Source organism: Labeo rohita, chromosome 3 (genome assembly GCF_022985175.1).
Source record: "Labeo rohita strain BAU-BD-2019 chromosome 3, IGBB_LRoh.1.0, whole genome shotgun sequence".
Classification (NCBI taxonomy): Eukaryota; Metazoa; Chordata; class Actinopteri; order Cypriniformes; family Cyprinidae; genus Labeo; species Labeo rohita.
Window position 1 is genome coordinate 54,984,894 of NC_066871.1, and position 24,829 is coordinate 55,009,722.

A 24,829-nucleotide genomic window follows, 5' to 3' on the forward strand; every position below is an offset into this window, starting at 1 on the left:
ATTCAGAGAATATGTGACCCTGGAGCACAAAACCAGTCTTAAGTAGCAATAGCCAAAAATACATCGGAGGGGACACATTTATTGATTTTCCTTTTATGCCAAAAATCATTAGGATATTATGTAAAGATCATGTTTCAAAACTTCATTTTTGATCAGTAATATGCATTGCAATGAACTTCATCTGGACAACTTTAAAGGTGATTTTCTCAGTATTTTGATATTTTTGCACCCTCAGATTCCAGATTTTCAAGCAATGAAACACAGTTTCTCTTAGACCACAAAACACACACTGATCATTAACACTTGGATTGATCACAGAAATAAATGCATTAACCGCCACAGCACCATGTAAAATTCTCCACTGCAAATCTCCACATTTCTTTATCAATGGTGGTTTGTAAAATACTCTCCAAAGTGGTTTTACTCTTTCACCCACCCCACACTTTTCCTTCCAAACTGTATTATCTTTCCCATTTAGGATAACTCTATTAGAAACTTTAACACAACATCGATATAACACTTTCCCCTTTACTTTATTCAAGTCCAAGTCTTGTAACTCATGAAGGTCTAATAAGGGACCTGACATGGCCTTCAAGTCTGGAGTGATCAAAATTCTCGGAAAAGGATCTTCTGTATCAGGAACTAGAACACCTTTTCCAAAAGCCATTAGTAGTGTGATTTCGAGTGATTAGTGAGTTTCTTTCTCCACAAATCTAGTATTGATTTCATACAACGAATTGACTTATGCCCCAGCAAAAGGGCTATTGCTGTAACATCACTTAAATCAGGACCAGCCGCATCCACTACTTGCATTAGCTTCACAGTTCTGGAGGCACACAGCATATGAGAGAGGCCAGGCACCTCATTTGTTATATCTAGGCGGGACCCCTTAACAAGGGGCTCCTCCAGAAGCCAAAATAATGAGTCCGAAGTGTTCATTCTCTTAAACGTAAAGAGTCCCCATATTTTAAAAAGTCCACAATAAAAAGAAGACAATCCATTCAGGTGCAGCTTCCTGTAATCCATAAAGAAGAGGGCAGTATCAAGTCCAAGTCCTTCCACCTTTTGCAAAATAAATCTAGTCAGGTTTCTCCACACCAGATCCGCAGGGCCCGTTAAGAATCTTTGTATGAACTGCAGACAAATCCAGTGTAGTCGATCCCAAAAGAAATCCACAAAAAGTCTTTGTAATTGAGTTAATAACCCTATTGGTGGATCTACACAAAACAACTTATGCCACAGTATCGATGCAACTAGATTATTAACTATTAACACTCTTCCCCTAAAAGATAACTGTGAATGAATCCACTTCCATTTAGCCAGTCTACCAGCCATTTGTTCTACAATTCCATCCCAATTTTTTTGTTGAAAAGTTGTATCTCCAAGATAAATCCCAAATATTTAAAACCTCCCTTTTTCCAACATATTTTATCAGGTAAATCTGGTAAACCCTGCTCCCACTTTCCTAGAGCCAATGCCTCACTCTTTCCCCAGTTAACCTTAGCAGATGAGATAATTCCAAAATCATTGATAATACCCTCCATATAGTTACAGTTTTTGCCCGTTGCTTGAACACTATAGACCCATGCTTAGACTAAAGTAACACAACTTAAAGCTTTTGTTACCATACCTCAAACACATGTACCCATACCTTAAACAAAAGCACTGCTTTGCACTCTAGTTGCAATTATGCAACACACTTACTCCTTTATGCAACACACATGGTCCTGCATACTACACTCTATTTCATACATAAGACACTTCGTTCAAAAATGAAATCTCAGGGTGCCATTTGGAAAACACATGTATCCAAAATACAAAACACATTGGGTAATTGCAAACACTCAAATACACACCTAAAGGCACTTACTTGCAAAACTGAACACCAATTAGCCAACTACAAAAAGCCCTCAGTTTAGTCATTTCAAGAACTTTGCAAGCATGGATGGAGGGAGAGCAAGAGGAAGAGGAAGAGGAGGAGGAGGAGGAGGAGGAGGAGGAGGAGGAGGAGGAGGAGGAGGAAGAGGAGGAGGAGGAGGAGGAGGTCGAAGAGGCCATGCACGGACCCATATTTCTGATGATATAAGAGCAACTTTGGTGGACCATGTCATCAACCATGGTTTTTATAGCACTGTTCTACAGTATATCACATTACCATATCAAGTGTACAGGGTATTGCAGGGTGCTAATGCTCCTTTTGCAGCCAAAGAATGGATCCATTCTGAGAGCTACACAGGTACCGGGCTGCTCTGGTCCAGGCCTGGTTCACCAACCACAATCAATTTGAAGTGGTATACTTGCCCCCTTACTCACCATTTTTAAACCCTATAGAGGAATTTTTTTCGGCTTGGAGATGGCGTGTATATGACCGCCAACCACATGCCCGCATGCCTCTTCTGCAGGCAATGGAACAGGCCTGCGGCGACATTCAGGTGACAGCAATCCATGGATGGTTTCGACATGCAAGAGGATATTTTCCCCGGTGCCTAGCGGGAGAAGACATTGCTTGCGATGTCGATGAGGTCCTGTGGCCAGACCCCAACAGACGGCGGGATCCATGAGCCCACGTATGCACAATTGTCATGATTTTTTTGTGTTTACAGTATAGTGTTTTTTCTATTACTGTATTATGTTTTTTTTATTATTTATTTATTTATTTTTTTTAGCTTTATCTGAATTCATGGTACTGCAATGTACAGTGCTGCAATGTACAATATTGAGTAGGCCTATTAGCTTTTTTGGTTGTTTGAAAATGTGTCTCCTGAAAATATGCCTTCTGAATAAACAATGAAAATCAAAGACTGCAGTGTTTTATATAAAGTAGACTAGTGTGTTCCCCCTGATCTGAAAGTGTTTGTATATGATGCAAGTATGTGTCATTTTGTCAACAGAGTTACATTTTGACAAAGGAATGTTAGGTTTTGATAGCAGAGTTTAGGTTTTGAGAGTAGAGTTTCAGTTTGGCACAGATGTGAATGGTATATTTCCCAGTGTTGTGTCATGTTTACTTGTGTTTAGAGTTTTGGCACAATGAGCGAAGTTTTGCAAAATGTGTTCAAGCAACGGGCAAAAACTGTAATATCTCGCTGCCCATTAACCATAATTATAATATCATCAGCATAAGCTGATATTTGATGATGTATATCACCCTGATGTAAAAAAACCCTTCAATTTTTAACCTTAATTTATTCAACAAAGGCTCAATAGCCAAAGAATATAACATTCCGGATAATGCACAACCCTGCCTAATACCCCTAGAAACCTTAAAAGGGGCACTCAAACCACCACTGATTTTCAACACACTTTCAATATCCTGGTACAGAACTTTGATCATTTTGATAAAATCCAAATCAAATCCAAAAGCCTCTAAAGTTTTCCAAAGATATCTGTGCTCGACTCTATCAAATGCCTTCTCTTGGTCAACAGCAACAAGACCCAAATCAACATTAAAACGATTGCAAACATTTAAAATATCCCGTATAAGACAAACATTGTCAAAAATAGATCTTCCAGGAATACAAGTCTGATCAATGTGAATGATCTGCCCCATCACCGTCTTCAACCCATTAGCCAAGGTCTTAGAGAATATTTTCAGGTCAGAGCATAACAAGCTCACTGGTCTCCAGTTCTTTATGTCTTGTAGGTTACCCTTCTTAGGTAACAAGGTAATCACTGCTCTTCTGCAGCTTAGAGGCAACAACCCCTCAGTAAGACTCTCATTAAGAACAGCCAGGAGGTCATTACCTAAAACTGCCCAAAACTCCCTGTAAAACTCCACAGGGAGTCCATCCATACCAGGGGCTTTACCCCTCTCCATATCTTGTAGAGCAGTGAAAAGCTCCTGCCTGCTTAGGGGCCTTTTTAGCCCCTTTTTAGAGCTCTCTGAAACACTGGACAGACCTTCATAAAAGTGAGCAGACAATTCATCATCCTCTACATACTCACTACTGTACAGTCCAGCATAGAACTGTACAGCCCTCTTTCTTATTTCAGAGGGTTCTGTTAATTCCCGTCCATCTTCAGAGTATAAGCAGTGAATATGACGACTCTGACCATTCTTTCTCTCAAGACCAAAAAAGAATTTAGAAGGGGCATCCATCTGTGAAAGATTTAAAAATCGAGATTGGACCAATGCTCCTTGTGCTTTAATTCCTAGAAGATCTATAAGACTAAATTTTTTAGACTTAAGGGTCTCCAGATATCTTTGCTATTTAGTAACATCAGCCAGATCCTGTAATTTAACTATTTCAGTTTCTAACTTTTTCGTAGATCGTGTTATGTCCCGGGTAACATTGAAAGTGTATTGTTGACAAAGCATCTTTATTTTAACTTTCCCAACATCCCACCACTGACGTAGGTTTTCAAAGTCCTGTTTTCTTAACTTAAAATTGTCCCAAAAAAAGCAAAAAACATCTCTAAAATTCTTATCATTTAACAAAGATGTATTAAAATGCCAATAGGCACTTTTGACCTCCACGTTTGCTATAAAGACTTGACAAGTAACTAAACGGTGATCAGAAAAACCTACTGGAGAAATTTCACATTTTTTCACAATATTAAAATGGTGCTTGAAACAATAAAACTTATCAATTCTGGCTAGAGAGATAAAATTTTCTCTTGTATGCACCCAAGTATACTGTCTGACATCATTGTTAAGCTCCCGCCATATATCACATAGATCATAAGTCTCAACCAGTTCACACATTGCATGAGCTGAAGCAGCATGAGGCTCTAGATGGTTCCGATCTAATACATAGTTTTCTGTACAATTAAAATCTCCACCAAGAAACAAATAATCATCAATATTACAATTCTGCAAAATAGATTTAACATTGTTAAAAAAACAAACTCTTTCAGGCCCACTGTTGGGAGCATATAAGTTAAAGAAAACAAAATTAAATCTTTCAAACTTTGCTTTTAAAAGCATAAGTCTACCTGGTACTACCTGTTTCAACTCATAAGAAACAGGCAGGAAATTTTTTGCAAAGAGAACACCGACACCCCCTCTGACTGAACTCATATGAGTAAAAACTACTTCCCCCTCCCATTCCTTTTTCCAGTCAATTTCATTAAAACTGTCACTATGAGTTTCTTGAACAAACATAACATCTAGGGCTTTTTGTCTAATTAACTCAAAAAGTGCTGCCCTTTTTTTGATATCTCTTGAACCATTTAGATTGAGAGTACCCAACTTTACCATACTCATTAAGAGATATGTTACCAAAAAATAAAATATAAACAGTTGCTTAAAAGAATAAGAAAACTTATGTTGTTTCAAAACCATCCTCGTTTTTTTGTTTTAGTTTCATTTTTGAAACAAATTTCAGGAAAAAAATCCTCAACCTGAACATTTTTCATATTCTTGTTTTTTTGTAAAAATGATCTTATTTTTCCAAATGTGTAAACACCTTGGTGATCTTGTCTATTCCTGCTAACAGCAGCTTCACCATCAGAATCCTCTAATGTACTACATTCAGTATCATCACTTTTATTAACTGATTCTTCAATCCCCTGACAAGTACTTTTTGGCTCTGGGCTTTTTCTTGGTCTCTTTCTTTTTGTAGAGGGGGTTTTAAAAAGTGCTTCATCCCTCATCATCTCAGTGTCCAAACTTTCTTCAGTCACAATAGATTCTACCACAGCTGACACATCTTCATGTAAAATGCCTGCACCTGTTACTCTATCATTGACTTTTTCCTCCACAACCTCAGTCTCAACAACCTCAACTCTCACATCATCTGTATACATGTCCTCCCCAGCAACAGCAGCACTGGTCCCAGCTACAGCAGTCTCTCCCAACTCTTCATTATTTACTCTTTCAGCATCATTCATTTTCTCAGTACATGCACTTCTTATGTGGTCCTGTTTTCCACACCGAAAGCACTTCATTGTATCAGAAGTAGCAAAAACCACATAGTCAAACCCATCGATCCGAAATTTAAAAGTCACGTTTAAATCCTCCGCATCATTTTTCAAAACCATATAAACCTGACGCAGGGCTCTCAAATGTCACGCATTCACCGTGAGACACACGCATTTCAAGCAGTTCACACGCTCTCACGCCACACCTTGTATTTCTCACGCTGAAAAGTAAGGGATAACTTGTCCCGCTATATAATGTTAATGGACGAGGCGCAGGCTTTGCAGAGAGAAGTTTTCTGCCGAGTTCATAGCTGTCTTGAGAGTTAAATGCCACCTACCAGCCATAAATTAGAATTTTCTGTTTTCTGGTATATTACGTGATCCCGCTACAATCACGTTCGTCACTAGGCAACGCAGACGCGCACACACGGGACGAGGCCAGCGGTGGAATCGGTGCGGTGCCGCTTTCTCTCGCAGTGGAAGCGTTTAATGCAGTTGAGGCGGTGGTCGCGTTGCGGTCTCGGAGCGGACGTTGCCATTTGTATTTACTAGAAATTAAATAAATGCAGTAGTGGTTTTTTTGTATTTGTTTTTATTTTTCCATTTTACGATTCCTAGACAAAATCACTTGCCTGTGATCAAAGATAGTGAGAACTGATGTTGGGGAATATAGCCAAATTCGTGCTAAATTATTAGTTCTTCAACAGCTTTAACTAATTGTGGGCCTGAAATTAAGGACAAGAAAGGACAAGATAATTGGTAAATCTGCTAAAAAAAAGACAAATTCATCCAAATAAAATAAATTGTTTTATATATTTTAAAACACAAATGTATCAACATTGTTGGTTACTTTGGAAATAGGCTATAGATTAATTTTCTAAATTTCTAACGAATGTTTTCAACTGTTAATCCTTTTGAAACTTTTAAAGCAGGCAGGTTTAACCTTAGCACTCAACACTAATTACTGTCAAATTTACAAAATCCTTCATCACTTGAATTAAGATTATAATAATTTAATTTTAAAGCACAGCCACCACAAAAACTTTAGCACCTCCTTTTAACTCCTGAAACATTGGTGTCGCATATTTCAAAGCAGTCAATGCAATTTGGGAAATAAATCAATCAAAATATTTACATGTAGCCCACTTTGTAATTGTAAACATTTTCATAAGTAACTGTAATTTAACTATATTTTTTAATGGACTAAACTGTAACAGATTAGTTAAATGTAGTTTTTAATTCAATTACATAATTCAATTACATGTAACTAATTACTCTAGCTAAGTCCGAGCCCCTACCACTGTCATTAAGGCATCAAAATGTGCAATAAGCACTTGAAATACAAAGTGACATTTGTAAGATAAAATATGTATTCTCTCTTTCACAAACACACACAGACTGACATACATGCACAAGTTCTGCAATCCTCCTGTATGTTTACAGTATGTGCATTGAGCACTGCTGTTTAGTTTGCTCGTTTGGGGCCAAATTTCTTTTTATTTTTGATACATATGCATTTTTGAAATATTTAAAACATTTTAATTTTATGAATTTGACTTTTATCAGATCTGCCAGTTGTTATATATATATATATATATATATTTATTATTTATTTTTTTTTTTGTGCTGGTCAATTATGAACAATACAGCATTTTACCAAAAATTTTTTATTTTGTGCTGGTCAATTATGAACAATACATAGTTGAATACCAAAAAGCTCATCTTTACCGTGCCTAGAAAATGCAATCAAAAGCTCATCTTTAATGAACGGGGGAACATTGGACAAGATTACTTTTTTCGCCGGTTGAAGCAGCGGCATTACCGTTAAGGTTGAGTTAAGGTATCCTGTATAACAACACCACTCTGTACAATACTGTTTACTTTTTCAACAGAATCCAGGAAAACAACAACAGCACTGTTCATGCGGGAGGCTGATAGTACACTGTCGAAACCGACAACTTGTCCAACAGCCAAAACACACTGCTCTACTGAAACATTAGTCACAGGGGCGAACTTGATACCGTCTTTACGCGACAACCGGTCCAAGTTCACCCGCTCAGAAGACGCCATTGCCACCCAGCAAACGCTGGATAGCGGCGATTTTCTTCCTACCTAAAAAAACTCTAACCTGTACTAAATAAACCAAAACACAAAGGAATGATTTACGTAAGTTTCTTTTAAACAGAAACACTGTAAAAAGTTCAGAGAAAGCAGAGAAACTCACACACTCCAGCAACACTCTCGCAGCAAACTCCGCCCACTCACTCCCAACATGCACTCAGAGTGAGAGAGTGAGTGTGAGTGAGAGTGAGAGTGAGAGTGAGAGTGAGTTGACAGATTTTTGCTGTCCTGTGTAAATATCGGAGCTGTTTTCCAGCGGTGGAGAGAAACTCAAGGAGGACAAGAGCTCGAATCAGGCACCGAGGTTGCGTTATTTCTTTTTGATTGGTGAGTAACGTTGATTTTTGCATTGTTTCACACAACGTGTCTGTGTTGGCTTTTGTTTGAATATGATTGTGTGTCATCAATCGCAGTTTGCAAATGTTGTTCGGCGTAATGTCATCTTCTTTTACGAATATGAATAATGCTGTAGTAATTTTATACATAGCATGTGTGTTCAGTGCAGAAAGGAGGATTTTACTCCGGTAATTCCCTTAATAAACCGGCAAAAACGATCATTGTGTCTAATGTTCCTCCGTTTATAAAAGATGAGTTGAATACGGAGTTGTTCAGGACAAATAGTTTGACAAATGAGGAAGGTTCTGATATAGGCTGTAAATCTCTGTTAGACACTTGTCTTGTTTTTACTGCTACGATTTTATTTATACCCTTATTTCTCTCTTGAGAATTATTATCAAATTTGTTATAGTAACTTTTATTACTTTTGATATCCACTAAATAATCACTTGTCTTGTTTAGGGACCGTCAGTAAATTCCAGCCACAGTGCAAACAAACAAACAAACAAACAAAAAACATAAACTATAACTGTCCATCGTTCATTCACATCGTCATAAATGCTAATGGCCAGAGTATTTTTATTATTATTTCACATTTTGGAACGTGAAAAAAAAAAAGAAAGAAACTTGGTGAATTACAACATTTTTTTTTTTTTTTTTTAATCTGTACTCGTATACAAAGTTTTTCCAAACTCAATGAAATTTTAAATCCAACATAAACCGATCTGAGAAACATAAACCGATCTGAGAAAGCGGTGGCTGGTAATCACACGTTATAAAACGCAGAAGTAGTTGTGCAAGTAGTCCATTGAGAACGGTCCCTTAAGCATGATGTTGCTGTTATTCGCTTAAGTGATGTGAGGCAGTGGTCCAGTGTAATAATGTAATGATTATTCTGACAAATCTGCTTTTCCACACAGAAATTAATATTCAGTGAAGCTCCTCCCACAACAATCACACATTCAGCAATAAATGCTGGAATATTCCCATCAGATCATCAGGAAGAGCTGAAATCTTTATTAAAGAGGACAGAGAGAAGATGCGAGATCCAGAACCCTGCAGAATCAAACACACTGAAGATACTGAACAACAAACAGGTTGGTGTTTATTCTTTATTAATCATGCTAATGGTTCAAGCAGGTTTATATTGTGCTTGTTAGTGTTGGGTTCGAGTCCACCTAAGTCGAATCCGAGACGAGTCCGAGTTCCAAAGGGTCGAGTCCGAGTCCAAGGAAACACTACTGTTTGTCAGTATCTTAACATTGTTTTAATCCAGAGGTGCCCAAACTCGGTCGTGGAGGGCCGGTGTCCTACAGATTTTAGCTCCAGCCCCAATTAAACACACCTGAACCAGCTAATCAAGCTCTTACTAGGCATACTAGAACCCCCGGACAGGTGTGTTGAGGCAAGTTTGAGAAAGTTGGATTTTTTAATGCATTTATAGTTACATTAATTAAAATAAATTACATTATATAAAGAAAAACTGATGATGTGCCATTGAATTATTATGCACACCCAAGGTGGTTTTGGACCCATAAAAACTATTGCTTCAAAGATGTTAGAAAAATATTTTTTCTTTGAAGCTAGAAACTGCTACCATGTTTAAATAATAATAATAATAATAATAATAATTAAATAAATAATAATCAACTAATGTAAGTAAAACACTCTCAAGCTTACTAAAGGCAAGTAAACACTCCAAGTAGGCCTATTACTTACAAACAAACGGATAAATAAATATATTAATCAAAAATAGAAATGAATCGTAAAAAAATAGAAAAGTCTTCACTGTATATGTTAAATATGATTCTTATTAATGTTAATAAGTGATTCAGTCAAGAACAGTGAGTGATTTTCTTTTTTTCTTTTGTTGTTTGATTGATATTATGATGTGATCTGCTGCTGCAGGTTTACGCTGCTGTCACTTTAAGATCTGACTGCACAGATCAAATATTTTGACGCATCAGTGTTTCTCCCAGCTGTTCAGGTTTACTTAAGACAAAACCGACTTCATTTACATGAATATACTCCAAGACGAGCATGTGTGTATCAATAACAGACTCTATTAGAAGTGAAAGAGAACTCTGTATTCACACACTGACTGAGAGGTGTTCTGTGATCGCACATAAACCCGTCGGCTTTCAAGCAGCTACTGGACAAGATTTTAAAACACATAAAAATACAAATATTCAACTGTCCCTGGACCCGGATGGAATCGGCATATTTTCTGAGTCCGAAAGGCTCGAGTCCGAGTCAAGTCCGATTAAAAATGCATCCGAGTCCGTGACAAGTCCGAGTCGCCTAAAAATTGTACTCGAGACCGGACTCGAGTCCGAGTGCCCCAACTCTAGTGCTTGTTGTGACAGGAAAAATCCCTAGAGCTGTTTAATCATTTTGCTGAAGCATCAGATAAAACGGGACACTTCCTATGACTTCATCTGACCAGCACAAATCCAACAAGTAGTGTTTTATCAAACAGATTCATAACAACATCCCATAAACCTTGAATTTCCATAAACATTCACTCTTATCTCTTATTCACATTGACTAAACGGGTAATGAAATCTCACAAATTTTTTAATATTTATTTGAAGATAAATGAACCTTATTCATGGAAATTTCAGGGACATATAATTTATAAAATTGCATCAAAATGATCAAATTTTCCTAATGCAATTGTCTACTTTCTGCTGTTCATGTTTTGATGTCCTTTCAATGTATTATGTAATTTACCTTTTTTTATGAGTTAATGAAAATGTACTTTTTCTTTTGTGTCAGAGTTGATTGAAGACAATGAGGAGAAAGAAGAATTGAGTGAATTTGAGGAGAAAAATCATGTCAGAAGTGGAGAAAAACCCAAACAGAAAGATTTAAAGAAAAGAAGAGCCAAGAAATCCTTAACCTGCACTCAGTGTGGAAAGAGTTTCACATACAAATCTCTTCTTGAGGTTCACATGAGAATTCACACTGGAGAGAAACCGTTCACTTGTGATCAGTGCGGGAAGAGTTTCACACAATCAGCAAAACTTAAGCAACACATGATCATCCACACTGGAGAGAAACTGTACGCATGTGATCAGTGTGGGAAAACATTTTTGTGGGCTTCAAACCTCAGGACACACCTGAAAGTTCATACAAAGGAGAAGCCACATTCATGTCATTTGTGTGGAAAAGACTTTTTCATTACTACACAATTTGAAAGTACATCAGAAAATACATAATGCTGTGAGAGACTACATGTGCTTTGAGTGTGAAAAGACTTTTATTACAGATGCACATTTGAAACGGCACCAGATGATTCACACTGGAGAAAAACCTGAAAACACATCAGAAAATTCACACTGGAGTGAAACCTACATGTGCTTTGAGTGTGCAACAAGTGTTCACACTGTGACAAGAGATTCAGTCGGTCAGGACATCTGAAAATACATGAGAGGATTCACACTGGAGAGAAACCGTATCACTGCACTGAATGTGGGAAGTGTTTCAAACAATCTTCTTCTCTACACCGTCATACAAAACACAATCACAGTAAGTAGATCATCTTCAGATCCAGCACTTTCAGGTCTGATTCACGTCCTCACCAAATGAGACACAATAATATGAATCAAGAATTAAAATATCATCTGGATCAATCTGTCTTTACATGTGAGCTGACAAAGAAACATCATCTAAAGTTTTCACAGTGAATAAAGTTCATCTTCATCTTCAAAACCAGCAGATTCAACGGTGAGTTTCAGATGGAGTTCCTCCCCAAAGAATAATGTCAAATGTTTTATTCTTGTTTATCATTTTGCTTCATGATATAAATTATATCTTTGTGCTTACTTATGGGTTTCATATTATGTCCAATCATTTTATATAATGATCAATATGTTTAATAAGCAGGACTGTAAGAACAGTAACACCATTGAAACCTTACTGAATTCCAGATTCGGCTCATTTTTGTATTTGTATTTGAGTAATTATTAAGTGTTATCTTTTTTTTATTAATACATTGTTATCTTTACTTTTTGGTTTTTATCAACAACTTTTATTGTCTACTGATTTGTATATTTGAATCAGGGAAAAGTAATTTTATAATTTTAATATCTGACAGCTAAAGTATTATGATTAATTTTTGGGTTATTACATTTCTCAAAGCTTTTATTTACCTAATAAACTGTATTTTACTCCACACTTGACTGAGATTGAATGAGTTTGTCTGTATTAGCAACCCTCTTCTTTTTCTTCTTCTTTAGCCGTGGGCAGATCAATCCTTATATCAATAATATTGTTACTAGCACTGGTATTGGTATCGGATCAATACTAGCCTGATTAGATTGACACTTTCAAAGTTTCTCTAAACACTAAATACATTTCTTCTGTTTTAACAAAGAGTACACTGTAATGGTAAAAGTTTTTTGTTTGTTTATTCATTATTGTATTTAAAAGTCTCTTTTTTTATTCTTTTAAGAGTGAAGCTTAAGAAAAATATATTTAATATTTTCTTTGTAAATTGTTATGTTTACATTAAAATGACGGAGGATGGGGGTCGTGCTGAAGGCCTCTTTGAGTTTCTCAAAGGTTTTGTGGGTGTTGGAGCACCAGGACAGGGACTTGGGTTTTCCTCGGAGCGTTGGAGGTTTGAGGAGACGTGTGCAGACTGAAGACCTTGATAAACCACCGGTAGAAATTGGCAAATCCAAAAAAAAAAAAAAAAAAAGTAAATGATGTCACATTTACTTGTTTACTAGCTAATAAAAACTGTTTTGTAATCGTTCAAAAATGTGTGCCTTTGTTTAATTCAGTGTATTTAAAAATAGTTATATTTTAATAGTATATTATGCATTTATATTAATTTACAAACCAATTTACAGGTTTTTGCATCATGCATCAACTCATTTTTCAATCATTTGCATTAAAAAAAATACTTGTGCAATAATTGAAAGCTTATCTGACAGAAATCCCTCTGTTTGTCAGTGTTGGATGATGGAGATGATGGACAGCAGTGTGAATGTGACGTGTGCAGAGATTCAGATCTCAGACGGGTTTGAGTTCAGAGTTCCTGCTGACAGATTCACTCACTTCCATCAGTCTGACTGTGAACAGCTCTGGTACTCACAGGTGACAGTGTGTTTCTGTCCTCAAACCACACCATTATTCATCATCAAACTCATAATCATGCTTTATTTGATCAGGACGGGCGTCTGATGGCACTTCCAGAGAATCCACACAGACTGATTGATCCGGTTATTTCTGTCTCCTCTGATCGTCTCGTCACGTCTCGCTGTGTGGACGAACTTCATCACGAGATCCGCTTTTATCTGTTTTCATATTTAATGTTATTTATTTATAAAAAGAAGATGAAAGGTCAAGTCCAAGAACTACTGCAGAAGATTGAAACCATGATGATGGAGAACGGTGGGATGTTTATCATGGAACAAATGAGGAGGAGACACAGCATGATCAGCATTGTTAATTGTAAGTTGTTTTATTGTTGTGAAATTACATACTTGTTGGTAGTTTTTTTGATTAGTTTAATGATTATGAACACAAAATATGTTAAAATGGAAAACCAAAATGATATTTATTGCACTTATATAACATCCATGAAGCTGTTTAATTGCATGTAAAGTTATTACGAATGTTTTTTGTTGTTTTTTTAATCTAAAGTAAGCTGCGTCAGATATATGAGAAAGTTGTTAATGAGATTTAATTAAACGTCATGTTGAGTGATTTGATGTTTGTGTTGCAGTTGCGAAAGAGACTCCAGCTGAAAATGAGATTGATGTGAAGAAAAACCAAAAAAATGAATTTGGGCAGATTGGCATTTGTTGGATGAAATGGTTGGATAAAAATATGCATCAGATGAAACAGGAGTGTGAGTGGTTTCCACAATCAGAACAGCAGAAAATAACCGCCCTTCAGATGAAATACTGAATCAGACACACAGTGGTGAGTGTGAACAGAGCTGCTTCACTGTGTTTTCAGTACATAACCACTCTTTCTGTCTTATGAAGGTCTCATTATTATAAAATGCACCAATCAGCTGATTTTATTTTTCTCACTTGTATAGGTCAGTCCTTGGGGCTTTTTGTTGGGGCTTTTATTCACCTCGTGATCATGTTAATCTGTTTCATAGCATGTAAAAAGATCCTCAGGTGAGTCATGAGTGTTTATAAAGTTTCTGAGCTTATAAAACTAAATGAGGAATCTTATAAAACAAAACTATCATTATAAGTGTAACTGTAGGAACATTATCTGTTGTAAGTCAATGTGTTTCTCTCAGGGATCCTGAATCTGATGAAGAGACGCTGATGAAGGTCAAAACAAAAGTCTTATTAAGTATGTATGTTTGTGGCACTCATTTCCAGGCCTAGATGTTCATGCCTTATACTGGCCCACTGTAGTTCACGACTAACTATATTACAATAATAGAATTATTACAACCTCAGCATAGCCTATACAATATCAATATTTAGGGCCTTCTTGAAAAATATGACAATAAGCATCCTCTCTGTAAACCACTATCCTAGTTGAATAATGCTATCATCGTGAAAAACTTAATATGCAAATGAAATATACATATTGTCTGTGTATAATGTAATATTAGAGAGCTAGCAGATGTTTTAGAGAGTAAATCTTCCATTTAAGCATGGCACATTTTTCATGAGTTATCTGCATAATGTTCCCATTTTGTGTAATTTTTTTTTTACAAAAACAGGCACAATTTTGAGGCAAAAAAAAAAAAACATACTTGAAAAATAAGTAAACCTATATGTTAGATTTCATTTATCACATGAAGAGAGTGAGTGGAGCTGGCTGACAACAAGAGAGAATATTTAAAAATATTTCACATTTTGAAAAGCCTGTTGACTTCTGCCATTCAGGTGATAGTAGAAGTTTCATATTTGGTTCCACAGTGCTTGCTGATTTTTATTTATTTAAATTGTATAATTATATATATATTAAGTTTGTAAGTATGAAGTTTTTACATAATTTCAAGTTTTTTACATCAAGGTGTATATGCCATGCTTACAAGCTTTCTTATTTGTTTTGCTAATAAATGTTCTAAGTTTCTTATTTATTTGGTTACACATTGTTTGCAGTTTTGTATACCTATTTAAACTTTGTGTAATTTATTATTTTATATTAGGCATAAACTTAACGTGGTGTATTTTATTCATTTTGTTAATAAAAGTTTGTTGCGTTACGTTAAGGCCGCTAATTTTAAAGTGAAAGTAAAATGCCCATGATGCTTTTACAAGCCACTTAAGGCCGAAGGAAAGTGAAGAAAAGAGAAAACTCAAATTAACTAAAAACAATTGCTAGATGCCGAATTGCTGCTAATTTGAAAGTGAAAGTAAAACTCAAACTATAATTAGAGTACATAATGCTGTATTGTTTTCCCTTTTTTTTTTTTTTTTCTTAAATTTTCTTCCATTGGTCTTAAAAATCCATTTAAAAAGTCTTAGATTTACCCTCATAAAACCTGCAGAAACCCTGCTGTAATGTGATTTTAAGCTGTTAGTTTAAAAAAGCATGATGCAACTGTAGCTGTTTATCATACTCTTCTAACCAGGTGTAAACAGAAGTTAGTGCTTTTATATAATCATTTGTCTTATAACTAGTGTGAGAACAGTGGCTATTCAAAGTGTAACAGAGTCATCTGACCAGTGCTGTCTTCACACATTGTGACAATGTAAGTAGCAAAGCATGAATAAAATGAAAAATGCAAATGTGTGCATGCATAAATGAGTGTAGTAAAGCCTCTAGAATATAGGACGTTATTCAGAGCAGCAGTTTAGTGTTTTGTGTCGCTGATAATCACTGTCTGTGAATCTGTGACTTGAAATAAAAATATAAAAACATAACAGTCATGGTCTGTTAGTCTGTTTAGTTGTGCTTTATTTAGTGAATGTTTAATGAAAACACAAAATCTTCAAATAAAGAGAAGCTGTAGATGAACTGGATCAAAGCATTGATGAACATCTGGAGCAGAAGGATCATGAGGTTTATATCTGCAGTATTTAGATGTGACTGAATGTGGAGGAAAGATTGACTGCTTCAATAATAAAGAGTAAATCAGATGACCAGATACGAGATGATCAACTGCTGCAGACGACTGAAGGAATGATGAAGGAGAACTATCAGCTGTAAGTTGTTTAGCTGTTGTAGACGATGGGTTTCATTAAATGTGAAGTGCTGATATTTGTCCTCCTGATCAGATTAATTACACACATCTGAAAGTCCCTGAAATGTCAATGTTCCTAGAAAGAAAATAATTTATTGAGAATATTGAGCTTTAATTAAACATCGTGTTGAGTGATTTGATGTTTCTGTTTCAGGAGAGTCTCCAGCAGCAGATCCACATGAGATTCATGAAAACTTGTGCTAGAGAAAAATCAACATGGAAAGAAATGATCTCAGTGACTGGTTCTGCTGGTAAGTAATATGATCATGAAAATGAAATCATGATGTGTTTTTGATGCATTAGTCATCATTACTCATCAAAATCATTTGCAACTATTTTATAAGGTACATAAGATTCATTTTGTTTTGTTTTTTTTATTTTATGTAATTTAAGTTATACAGCTAACTTGATTGTAGCTTAAAACATTTAAGACAACAGTTTTTATACAGCATGTTGGAAAAAACTGGATCTGGAAAAATGACTAAATCTGAGATTTCAGCCGTCTCTTCTGAAAGCCACTGATTCATTTTCAGTCATTCATATGGGAATATAAAAATCAGAGGCTTGAACCCCTTCAACTTCAGGTGAGTTTCCTGCCATAATGTGTTTAATATTGTAAGTCATGGCACACATTAATTGAGGGTTTTTGTTTTTTTTTAAAGTATTTGCTGTTCTAGTGTTTTCCTGAGGTTGTTGTTGTTTGCTTGATGTTTGGGATTTGGCTTTAGTCGGATGCTGTGAAGATGGAGACAAAAGCCGAAACACGTCCTGGTCAGAGAATGTTTACGCTGATTAATCATGAAGAAACCAGTGTGTTCAGTCACCTTTGCATTTTCATTTGCTTAGAATCAAACCTGAGTTGTAGTTAAAATTCATGTTCATTTCATTCACAAATCAATCAGTATGATTTGACTTTGATGCTGGTTTGTGTGTTAAATGACTAGAAACTCTTTTATAGAATGAGGGATTTTATATTTTATCTTATTTTAACCGTTTTCCCCTTTTCTCCTTGTGCTTTGGAGCTTCATGTGATGTGGACAACATTTCCCCCCTGTGGATTCAGTGTGATTGTGATTAATGTGTGTTCATATAAAGGACCGCTCCTCCGCGTCCCAGGTAAGTATAAAAGAATTTCAGTTGCTCCAGTTTCTATTCTAGTTCTGTTATGTTTGTGTCTAAATTGATATTTCACACATGCAGTGACGCTGTCAGTGGCAATTATTTTTTAATCATTTGATTGTATTTGTTTTTCTAGGAGATTGCTTTTATGTAGTTGGTTTGTTTTCTGGAAACCATGTACCTGTATATTGTGATTCTGCTGTCGGATGCAGTGAAGATGGAGATGAGAGAACATCTGTTTACAGTCTTTAATCGTGAAGAAACCAGTGCATTCACTCTGCTTTATATACACTTTTCTTGTTCTTTCCATACTGGGTGATATTTTGCTTGTTTTAAGCATAAGTTCTCCTAATTTTGATATTTGTTTTAGAAAATCAAGACTTAATATCTGCTGTCATTTTGATTTTCTCAAAAATGATCAAATGCATCTTGATGTAAGAATTGTTTAACCTTTTTTTTCTCTTTCAGTGTAGCTGTTGATGTAGTTTGGTGTTCTGGGAAGCTGTGCCAAACAAGGGACAACAGTCAAGTCAAATCACCTTTATTAATATACTGTGTTTAACAATACAGATTGAGTCAACAGCAGCTGGTAAGTGAATTTTAGGAATTTTATTTCATAAAGTACTGCTCATCTGTCTGATTATGTATGTATTCTTGTCTAAACAATGCTGTGGATTTCAGAAAGCACCCAGATGATGATCATGATCTGACCTGTGAGTGTCAGACCTTATATTATATTATAGTTTCTCTGTTTTGTTGCAAGCTGTATGATAAAATTTGACCTTTGCTATGATAAAAACGCACAAGATGGGAATATGTTTCTACCTTTACAATGTGATTGACTCGTCCTGCAAACCTCTTCTTGCTTTCATGTCGGTACAAAGAAACATCTAAACATGATGAAACCTTGACTCACAGGTAATTTCCTAATGAAAACTCTCTTTATGTGTGTTGTATGAAATGTAAATGTGAGACGCAACACTGCTAATGAATGTGATTAATAACTTTATGAGGTGCAATAATACACCTCACAATAACGTGCCATTCACTTGCAGTGTTCTGGATTAATTGTAAAGGTTTGATAGAACTGGCTGGAAGACCTGCCAAAAGAGCATTGCAATAGTCCAGTCTGGACAGAACAAGAGCTTAAACAAGGAGTTGTAAAGCATGTTTCCAAAGAAAAGGCCTGATCTTCCTGATGTTGAGTAAAGCTAATCTGCAGGACTGGGCTGTTTTAGCAATGTGCTCTGAGAAAGTCAGCTGATCATCAATCAAACTCCAAGGTTTCTGGCTGTTTTTGAAGGAGTTATGGTTGATGTACCGGCTGGATACTGCACACACACACACACTTACAGCACTTACAACACTGGTTTTACAAATGGTATGTCCAAAGAAGGGGCAGAGTCTGGCCTATAAAAAGGGAGTCCAGACTCACATATCACTTGTTAATATTGAAGGAACTCTTTGTGTGTATTTTGTATATAGATATAGATATAGATATATACACTACCGTTCAAAAGTTTGGGGTCAGTACATTTTTATTGTTTTTTTTTTTTTTAAGAAATTAATACTTTTATTCACCAAGGATGTATTAAGTAAATAATTAAAAGTTTCTTAAAAGTTAATAATAAATAATTTACATTGTTATAAAATATTTATATTTTGAATAAACACTGTACATTTTAAACTTGTGATTCATGAAAGAATCCTGAAAAAAAAAAAAAAAAAAAAAAAAAATCACAGGTTCCAAAAAATATTTGTCAGCACAACTGTTGATATTATCCAACACTGATCATTCTAATAATAAATCCACATATTAGAATGATTTCTGAAGGATCATGTGACACTTAAGACTGGAGTAACAGCTGATAAAAATTCAGCTTTTCATCACAGGAATAAATTCTATTTTAAAGTATGTTAAAATAAAAAAAACATTATTTTATATTATAAAAACATTTTGCAATATTACTGTTTTTTTTCTATATTTTTAATTAAATAAATGCAGCCTTGATGAGCATAAGAGACTTCTTTAAAGACTATTACAAGTCTTACTGACCCCAAACGTTTGAATATATATATATACACACTTGCACAACTACACCTTGCACAAGAGTGCTATTGTGGGTAGAGCCATCAACTTTTATGGATATTCACACATCCCCATGCAAGTTGGTGGTTCTCACAGTATCACAATTAAACTCTATGTAAAAGAGCTGTGTAAAAATTCTTCTAAATTATGTACTATTTGTCATATACACCATGCAGGAAAGACAAATTATAATGTAAAGATGTATGCCAATCATTCACTAATGTTAATAAGAATTTCATTAAAATATAGATTGATAGTGTTTATATTTCTGTATTGCTGCTCTTTAGCTCCAGTATACGCCCTGCTTATGACTCATCCTGAAAACCAGTTTCACTTGTTTTGTTTTTTTTTCTACCCATCTTGGTTGTTTCTTAAGTTGTTTTCATGCATGTGGTGAAGTAGAAAGCATCATGTGGATCTGAGTGAAAGATCTGGCAAGTACTTATTTTATCATTTAAAGTCATAACATACAATAAATTACTCTCAGTAGTAAATTAATTTTCTTATTTCTTCACTGGTTGAACTGACTGATAAATTGATAGAATCTGAAACTCTAGCAATTAATGATAAAAATATATTTTCTGAAGTATTAAATAAATTGACTTAGACAGCAAATTTGATTCATTTGAGTCTGGGTTACACTTGGCATAACACAAAAATGCATAATTATTGGTTACTAATTATTACTGATTCCAGTACTGTGAAGTCTTGCCCACAAAGTTCTGTGGGATATACAATGTTGTGAATTGATACACATACACACTGTAAAAACTCAGTTGAGAAAACTTAAAAATAAATAAATACATACATAAAAAAATAGCTCCAGCACATTTTTGAGTTTACTCAACTTAAAGGTCAGGTAGTTTTACAAACGTTTGTGCATGTTGAACTTCCAATTTTATGTTCAGTTGACTAGAAATATAGAGTTTTAATCATTTAGAAATGTAAGTTTACAAAACCTGATACAATATAGTAGTGAATTAATATAAACAATTAAACATTGGTCCTCAAAAAACAGTCTTTAATTGGACAGAACCACAACCTTTTTATTAAATCAATATCATTTCTTTGTAGAACAGCAAATTTAAACCACAAACTCATTTCATTTACAACTCTAGCAAATAAAGCTGGAAATCTTCTTCAGTTTATCAAATTTCATTCAAATATCGTTAACTGATAACGTTGCACATGAAACAACACTTACCGTATGATCACGCTGACAGACTGAACAGGCACTGCCTGAGCCAAAGTTGAAGTCAAAGAGAAATATGAGTAAAACACACCTATGTTGTACAGAAGTGCATATTGCAAACAAATTCCATTCAAATCATATTGTGAATTGATACAGTAAGAACAACCACTTACCAGAGTCGTCACTTTTACGGACTAAACGGTTGCTGCCTGAGGCAACTTTAAAATGAAAGGAAATAATGTTACCATGTACAAAAGCACAAATTAAAAAAAAAAAACAAAACAAAAACATAACTCAAGTCTTGTCCCAACTTTAAATATTAATTTGGTCATACAAATTGTCCTAAATTTGTACTTTACTTGTTTGAGTTATCTCAACTTTTTAAATGTTAAATAGTTGAACAAACTTTAAAAACTGAGTTTGTAATACAAAATGTAAGTGGTTTTGTTTGTTTGTTTTTTGTTGTTGTTTTTTTTTTTACAATGAACTATAAAAAAAAAAAAAACTTGAGTCAGCTTAAAATAATGTGTTGCCCTGCTGCCTTAAAATGCTAAGTTCAGTCAACTCAAATTTAGTCAACTTGAAATGTTAAGTTGTACTAAGTGACAACTTAGACATTTGAGTTGTTTACCTTAACTTTTTTTTTTTTTAAGTGAGCTGGGTAACAAGCCCAGCTTTTCAATTCAGCAAACCAATTTTTTTTTTTTTTTTTTTTTTTGTTTTTTGCTTTTTGTTTAGTCAACCCAAATATCTAAGTTGTCTCTTAGTACAACTTAACATTTCAGGTTGACTAAACATATTTGAGTGGAGTGAATGTAACATTCTAAGGCAGTCGAGTAACAAATTATTTTAAGTTGACTCAAATTGTGTTTTTGTTTTTTACAGTGTATAGCTATAATTTTCTCCCAAAAAGTTGTTACCGCACGACTAAAGCTAAGATGTCCACCATGAGAAATTATGATAACCTTTCATTTAGTGCCATCTTCTCATCTGTTTATAGCAATACCTTTACAAACATCAGTAATTGTAAGCAATTTAATCCTGTTTGTTCAAAGTTTTAGGGCTGCCAGGAATTATGGCTCCATCAGTCCTCATTACTGAGCGCTGTATTGCCTTAATGATACAGTTGAAAAATGTGCCACTGGCCTGATTGATACAGTAGTGTTGGTGAGTTTTTAAATAAATACAGTCATTTATATCCAGTAATTTAAGTGTTGTAACTAATTACATTACTTTTTATAGAAAGAAATGTGTCACATTACTTTTGCGTTACTTTTTAAATCTGGGCAGGGCTTGCTTTTTTGTTTTTAATATAAAAAGTTTGATTTTTAGCAAATGTAAAAGCTGAAGGAAAAGTAAATTCAGGTCTGTACAGTAGAACTGTAGGAGAAGGAAGTCCAACACTCTTCAGCGTTGAGAAAAATTAAGCACAAAAGTATGTTTTGCTTATTAGTATAGTTGAATTGGATCAACAAAGGTCAGCAGGAGAGACACTGGTTAATAAAATGGGATTAAATACATAAAGGAAACAAAAAGTAACTGGCATTACTTTTTGAAAAGGTAGATCATGAGAAACAGCTGCAGATCTTCACTGAAATGAGCTCAGTCAATGTTGTTCTTCTACCACGACTGGACAGGAATGACAGACATGCAGCAAAGATGCAGAACCTGTTCCAAAACAAAAAGCCACTCATTAGTCTTTTTACTCAGGATGAATCTACTGTAACTGAAACAAACAAAGGGAAATTCAAGATTGGTCTGAAAGACAGGAATCAGTCAGATGTATCTGAAGAACTCAGAAGAGCCATAAATGATTTTCTCTCAGAATCATCCTCCACTTTCAGACTTGAAGATGTGTCCAAATGCTCAGACATCAGAGTAGATGAGGAAGATGATGATGACTGCAGTAGAGGAAGAGCAGCAGCACAGCAGATGATGAGTTTACTGAAGAAGAAAGATCTGACAGAAATCAAGGAATCATTTCTGCCTCATCAGGGGAAACTGTGGCATCAGTGGAGTCAGAAGAACAAAGAACTACATCGACCTCGAGCAGATGAGATTGAAATGGAAATAAGTAGAAAACAAATGGAAATGAAGAAAATCCGTCAACAACAGGATAAGTCTGACATCAGTGAGTTCATAAAGCTCTTTATAAATGAAATGAACTCACATGGTGGACATGAGATGCTGTTTTTCCTCAACTGGCTCAGAATTCTTCTGGATGAACATACATCAGCTGATCTTTCTGCTCTACAACACAGATATGACGAGAAGTGGTCAACAGTCTTTAAACTGATGAAGAATCATGATAAATCTGAACAACTCAGAGCTGAACAAGCAGAACTTGAGAGAATATCTGAGGATCTTCAAGCTACATCTTTTGGATTGGAGCACATCATGAGGGAGATCAGTCAGATCTATGAATCATGTTCATCTGTGAAGAAGAACAAGGAAGACCTGCAGATTGACTTCTCATCTCTCCCGAGTCTCGCAGCAGAGATGATGATCTCTGGATTTCCACTGGAGCTGATGGATGGAGACGCTGCTCATGTTCCTGTGATCTGGATCTCTGCTGTTCTAGATCAACTCATCCACAGACTGGGAGACCAGAGAGTCTTTGTGCTGTCAGTTTTAGGGATTCGAGGCTCTGGGAAATCCACCATGCTGAATGCCATGTTTGGACTCCAGTTTGCCGTCAGTGATGGCAGAACAACCAGAGGAGCTTTCATGCAGCTGATCAGAGTCTCAGACGAGATGAAAACACAGATGAACTTTAACTATATTCTGGTTGTTGATACTGAGGGTCTCAATGCTGTAGAACTGGCTGGAAGATCAACAAGACATCATGACAATGAATTGGCCACATTTTTTGTTGGTCTGGGAAATCTGACCTTGATCAACATCTTTGGAGAAAACCCATCTGAGATGCAGGACATTCTTCAGATTGTTGTTCAGGCCTTCATGAGGATGAAGAAGGTCAGACTGAATACCAGCTGTGTGTTTGTTCATCAGAACATTTCAGACGTCACAGCTGGAGAGAAAAACATGGAGAGAAGGAGACGACTGCAGGAGACATTGGATGAGACGACAAAACTCGCTGCTGAAGAGGAAGTTTATGATGCAGAATGTTTCAGTGATGTTATTAGATTTGATGTTCAGAATGATGTGAAGTATTTTGCTCAGTTCTGGGAGGGAAAACCATCAATGGCACCACCAAACCCGAACTACTGTGAGAACATTCAAGACCTCAAGAAGACTATTATGTCTCAAGCTTCAATATCAGATGGAATGAGGCTGACACACTTCAAAGATCATATTGAAGATCTCTGGGAGGCTTTACTGAAGGAATGATTTGTCTTTAGCTTCAGAAATTCTCTGGAGATTTCAGCTTACAGGAAACTGAATACAGCAAGTGGTCCTGGAGTCATCAAGAAAAAGAATGATGCTCAGAAGAGATATTATGTAAATGCTCTCTATGAAAAGAGCGAAGAACTCGCCTTAAAACTCAGAGACAAAACACATGGTGCAGAATCACTGAAGAAAGAGTTTGATTTGTTTTGGAAACAGTGGATGAAGAAGATCATCAGAGACACTCCTGCAATCAAGGACATTGACGTAATGAGAGATGTGAGAGAGATCCTCAGAGACAGCTACAAAAGTTTTCCTGTAGATCACTGGAGGGAGAACGGGGATATTTTCGCTGTGCCGGGTTATAATTCTACCATGACTATTATGATTATGTGAAGGTAAAGACACCCAGTGTAATTACAAAAACTTTCAGAAATGTCCAAAGAATGTATGGTTATAGTTCATCCTTATCTAAAGAGGAAACCCATTGCCTTAAAATTCTAATAATAATAATGATTTAAAAAAAAGAATAATAATAATAAATAATATGTTAAGTGAACTTGATAATTCACTTTTTTTTCATCAT

At 35.5% G+C, this 24,829-nt stretch overlaps 2 protein-coding genes and 1 pseudogene across 2 annotated transcripts in view; 1 reads left to right on the forward strand and 2 right to left on the reverse strand.

Moving 5' to 3' along the window:
• The window catches only part of LOC127161850 (GTPase IMAP family member 8-like), a 380,684-nt gene extending 372,564 nt beyond the window's left edge, over positions 1-8,120 (reverse strand). The window contains exon 1 of the mRNA XM_051104611.1: positions 8,087-8,120. The gene's annotated coding sequence lies outside the window, so the exon portion shown is untranslated. The remainder of the gene's footprint in view (positions 1-8,086) is intronic.
• The window catches only part of LOC127162419 (putative autophagy-related protein 11), a 436,431-nt pseudogene that overhangs the window by 353,851 nt on the left and 57,751 nt on the right, over positions 1-24,829 (reverse strand).
• LOC127162148 (zinc finger protein 214) lies at positions 8,157-11,636 on the forward strand. The gene is made up of 3 exons (XM_051104958.1): positions 8,157-8,310; positions 9,240-9,416; positions 11,098-11,636. The coding sequence occupies exons 2-3, from the start codon at positions 9,359-9,361 to the stop codon at positions 11,538-11,540; spliced, it is 501 nt and encodes a 166-aa protein (XP_050960915.1). The 5' UTR covers positions 8,157-8,310; positions 9,240-9,358; the 3' UTR covers positions 11,541-11,636.